The sequence below is a fragment of the Palaemon carinicauda genome, chromosome 7, assembly GCF_036898095.1.
Source record: "Palaemon carinicauda isolate YSFRI2023 chromosome 7, ASM3689809v2, whole genome shotgun sequence".
Lineage (NCBI taxonomy): Eukaryota > Metazoa > Arthropoda > Malacostraca > Decapoda > Palaemonidae > Palaemon > Palaemon carinicauda.
This window is the reverse complement of record NC_090731.1, coordinates 68,250,130-68,255,129: the sequence shown is the minus strand read 5'-3', so window position 1 is coordinate 68,255,129 and position 5,000 is coordinate 68,250,130. Positions and strand designations below refer to the sequence as shown.

At 43.7% G+C, this 5,000-nt stretch overlaps 1 protein-coding gene across 1 annotated transcript; it reads right to left on the bottom strand.

The window, feature by feature from the left end:
• Positions 1-1,053: 1,053 nt before the first annotated feature.
• On the bottom strand, positions 1,054-2,968 carry LOC137644343 (uncharacterized). The gene is made up of 4 exons (XM_068377331.1): positions 2,710-2,968; positions 2,351-2,581; positions 1,424-2,045; positions 1,054-1,207 (listed from the first exon to the last, which is right to left on the bottom strand). The coding sequence occupies exons 1-4, from the start codon at positions 2,966-2,968 to the stop codon at positions 1,054-1,056; spliced, it is 1,266 nt and encodes a 421-aa protein (XP_068233432.1).
• Positions 2,969-5,000: the final 2,032 nt, after the last annotated feature.

The following is a 5,000-nucleotide window of genomic DNA, read 5'->3' as shown; positions in this document are numbered from 1 at the left end:
TTAGCAATCTCACACCTCCCCCCAAGATGGCAGGTGCAATACAAGGATACCTGGCATCTTAAGGTCCTTATTTAGTATATGATTTCAAGTCCCATCTTATTTCTAAACGCTCGGGTGCCCATGTCTGATGTCCACTATTAAGTACTGGTAAGGCAACTGATAAGTGAGTATCAGGCATAGGTGATGTTGCAGGTGATCTACGATCTCCATATCCTGAAGGTTTGCCACCCAACACCGAGATAGGTGGAGAAATAATGTCTCCTGGCAAAAAAGGGTGATGAGGTGGTAAGAATCTCCGATTTCTCCAATAGATGTGCCCACTCCCAGCCTTCACGAGGTAATCCCTCCTCATGCCAATTCCGACCACAACTCCTGGTTTATTCCATCGCTATGTCTTCGGGTCTTGTAGATCCACGTACATACCAAGGTTCAGCTTAGAGAGTGGTCTAGCAGTGGCATCATACCATTCCCTTGCCTGCTGCCGAAGGTACTTAGCCTTTATGTCACATTCGTAAGCTGTACGTTGCCATTCCTTTTCAAATGAACAATGATGAGCTGGAATCCTGGAATGCAAAGGATGTCCAAACTTCCTGGAGATCTACCTTCCCCCCTTGGAGTATTCCTGAGCTCAAGAAGCCCTCGTGCGAACTCATCCTCATCCAGCTTGCCATTTCCTGTGGTTGTCAAAATCCATTTCTTAATAATCTTGACGGAAGCTTCGGTATGAACATTTGCTTTTGGATTATAGGGCGATGTCAAGCGGTGTTCCATCCCCCATCGGGTAAGGAAACGCGGCAATGTTGAAGCGAATTGCAGTCCTCAATCCATTTTCGGTACTACAGGCACACCTATGTCTGAAAATATTGGCTTTATCAAACTAACTAGTTGAGCTGCAGAAGTTGATCCATTGCACGAAGATACATACGGCCAACCTGACAGGCGATCAACGTACACAAGAAATGTCTTGCCAGAGATATGAAAATAATCAGCAGACACGGACTTAAATACTCGACTTGGCAAGTCTTCCTGCATCAAAGGCTCATTCCGCTGACCTCATAATAGCTCTCGGCAGCGAGAACAAGACTTCACTGTATTCTCAACGCCCCTGTCATTCCCTGGCCAGTATATAGTCTGGCGTGCTCGACGTTTGGTGCGGTCCACTCCTTGGTGAGCATCATGTAGACACTGCAAAGTATCGTTACACAGGCTGCGAGGTATGAGAAGTGTATGTCCATAAACTATTAAACCATCATCCATGGCCAGCATGTCCCGAATTCCCTAGTATGCTCATAACTCTTCTGGTAATCTATGCTTATGATCTGGAAATCCTTTCATTATTACATCTCTCATTGACAGATATTCACCATCATGTGCAGACGCATCACGAATCTTATCCAGCATTTAGTCTTGTAGAGGTGCTAACCTTATGCCCTCCTCACAAGTAGCTAATAAAGACAATACAAGAGCAGCATGCAAGGGATCTGCATCATCCAGCACATCATTGTCCTCAACAAGGCTCTGAACTTTTGAACGAGAGAGTGCATCCGGCATGCTGTGACATTTCCCACTTTGCCACCCTGCAGCAAAAGTAAATATGCGAAGTTTCATTTTCATACGCGGCAGTCGAGGATTTTCTACTTCTCCAATATGTTTTGAATTGAGAATAGGAACAAGTGGTCGACGGTCTACTACCTGGTCAAAATAAGGCAAACCAGCCAAGTAAACACAGCATTTCCTCACTGCCCAAAGTACAGCAGCCATCTCAACCTCAATTACGGCATACCTAGTCTCTGCATCCGTTAAAAACCTGGATCCACACTGGATGAACTTCCAAGCCTCTCCATGTTGTTGAAGGAAAACAAACCCCATACCATGCAACTTGGATGTGTCAGTTTGAAGCATAGTAGGTAAAGATGCATCAAAATGAGCTAAAATAGGAGGAGCTATGAGTGCTTCTTTAGTTTTCTCGAAAGCCACGTCATGCTGAGGGGTCCAGCACCACTCATTCCATGGTTTAAGCAGGTCCCTGAGTGGCTGTGCAGCAGCTGCAATCGCAGAAGAAAAACTCCCAAGCTGATTGATTAAACACATGAATGACCTGAGATCAGTGATATTTTGTGGCTTTGGAAATTCAGCTATAGCCCTCACCTTTCGAGAATCCACACTGTAACCTTCATGATTTATACTGTAACCACAAAATTCAACATTAGGTTGAGCAAAGAAATTTTTTTTTCAGGAATTAAGGTCATTCCAAATTTGTCACATTTTTGCATAAGTGTGATCACATGGGCTAAGTGGTCACGGTAACTAAAATCATACACCAAAATATCATCAACAATTTTGACAGTACGTGGAATATCTCCCAAAACTTGATCTCCTTGACGATTGTACTCATCTCCGGATGATAAAAGTCCCATTACAGCTCGTTTAAGTTTGTAACGTCCCCAAGGTGTGATGAAACAAGTAAGATCCTGATCTTCTTCAGCAATTTTAATTTGGAAGTATCCCATCTTCGCATCAAAAGTAGTGAACCACCTGGCTCCAGCATCCATTGACGATATAGCATCATGAGGGGATTGAACTGGATATGTAGGTCTGCACACACATAGCGGTTAAGTCTTGTAAGGTCCACACACAACCGCACACCACCCATTTTCTTTGCAATAGAGACCCTCGAATGACACCATTCGGTGGGGTAATCAACCTCACCTATGATATCTTTAGCAAGCAAGTCTTCTAGCTGATCTTTAATATCCCATCTCCAACAATACGGAATGGTGCGTGGTGCGGTCACTGCAAAAGGATGTGCATCTGCTGACAGCTGAATCCTCATAGGACCTCCCTGCATTTCCCTAAGAGTAGCTGAAGCATCAAATACATGAGGATATGCAGAAATGATGGAAGCTGCATGTTCTGCACGCTCTGCCTCTCTAGGGTCTCTTTTGTGTGGCCATCTTGGCAATGCCATTGGTACAGACACCAAACTACAGGTACTTGTAGACTGCACAACATCCTGTATAACAGAAATCACATGTGGTTCCAAAACCTTCCTGGGTCTCGATGCCATATCGGTTGCGACACTGAACATGTAACATGCTGTATTTGCGCTGGAAGGTTTTCTGGTAATATTCCCAGTGCGCTATACAATCAAACCAGCCCAGAAGTGAACCTTTAACTTCCTTGACGACTGACACAACTGTTGTCGTACTACAATTCCCAAAAGTTAAAAAAGCCTCTAAAGTACCCATGTTAGTGAGAGGTTGACGATCTGCGGCAATGAGACCACCTATAACGATCGGCTCCAGTGAACTCTCATGAATTCCAAGAGATTTAGCGTTCTCAAGTCCCATCACAGTTGTCTCCGCTCCAGAGTCAGGTGTCCACATAACCAAACTTGATCCTCTGGGGTGAGTGGTACTGATGCAAATCTGAGGGGTTGGACGTGATGACGCAAGGTTGCTGTAAACGTCTCCAATGACACGATATAGATTCTGCTTTGAAGGCTTGAATGTGCTTTTATAATTCGTTTTCTTCTTCTGAGGAGACAGTGGCTGTCCCTTTGACCTGCACACCACTGCAAAGTGACCTTTCTTACCACATTGTTTGCAGTCCCTGTTTAGAGCCTTCATGCCATCTTATCAAGATAGCGCTCACCTCCGCACCTAAAGCACTGCTGCTTTAAATAGGCTGCCTTCTGACCTTGCTCGTATTGGAACACTCTTGAAACATTATATTCTCCTTGAATAACAGCGTGACTGGCATTTGCATTTTCCGATGCTCTGCAAATATCAATAGCTATCTCCAAAGTGAGCTTCTTTTCTTCTAACATATGTTTCAAAGCCTCTTCATCTCTGGTTCCAATGACGATCCTGTCTTGTAGTCTGCTGTCCATGCTGGTTTCACAAGAATCGCAGAAAGAAACAATCTCTTTGATGCCACACAAAAAATCATTGAAAGTCACGTGCAACTCCTGGACTCTTGTATGAAAGTCCCGTCGGTCCACGAAGACATTCTTTTGGTTGCGCAAGTGAAACTCCATTGCATCCCATATAGTCTTCAAGTGTCTGTTCCATCCCCAAGTGAAAGACCATATCTCAGAGTGCTGGTCCAATCATCATCTAGCACAGAAATCAATGCTGACCGCTGCTCAACAAGAAAGAGAGAAGACATTCTTGTCAACACTGCATGTCCCCCATACTTGTGATGCCACAAACCAAACTCTTTAAGAGATACAGAAGACGGCAAGTGTGGCGCAGGAACTGCCCTTGCCTGAGACTGATTCCTATGATATTGCGAGGTATCAGCAAAACCCTCTAGAATTGCGGTTAAGCGTTCTTCCCTTTTTGTAGCAGCTTCTTGGGCATGATGAGCCATCTCTGCTTTCCATGCCACAAGTGATGCCAGTTGTTCGATTTGCTTCGCCATCGTGTACGAGTACTAAAGATTTAACACTGTACTTCATGAACGACAGTAGACAGCATAAACAAATCCTACTCACTGTGCCATGTTGGATTTCTGTTTCATGGCAGGGCAAGACAGAACACAGAATTCGTTATTTCATATGTTATGTAAACGTAACTGTATGACAGCCTAACAGAAACTAAATATGCATTGTAAATTTTAGCAAAAGGTAAACAGTAATAATTACAGTACTCAACAGTTTGATTGAAAGGTACACAGTTATACTAAGTACAGTGTTACGAATAAATACAGTATGTAGATATACAAATAATTACACCAGAGTGTAGTTAGCAATCACACAGATATGACAAAAAGACCTTTTCTGGACCTTCACCTTGACTTTTGACACATAAAGTATATTAGACGCAGAGATTGGCCACGATATGGCAAAAAGACCTTTTTGAAACCTTGGTTGGACTTTTGACCCAAAAAGTAAATTAGAGGCAGAGTGTGGCCACAGTATGGCAAATAGACCTTGCTGGAACTTGGCCTTGACTTTTGACCCAAAAAGTAAATTACAGGCAGAGATTGGCCACGGT

Excerpts from the sequence above, each read along its gene's own strand:
- LOC137644343 (XM_068377331.1), bottom strand. The coding sequence starts at position 2,968 with ATGGCATTGCCAAGATGGCCACACAAAAGAGACCCTAGAGAGGCAGAG. Across the intron at positions 2,582-2,709 it reads GCTTGCTAAAGATATCATAG|TTCAATCCCCTCATGATGCT; the intron begins GTGAGGTTGATT and ends CTACATATCCAG. Across the intron at positions 1,208-1,423 it reads ACTTGTGAGGAGGGCATAAG|CCTGTGTAACGATACTTTGC; the intron begins GTTAGCACCTCT and ends CATACCTCGCAG.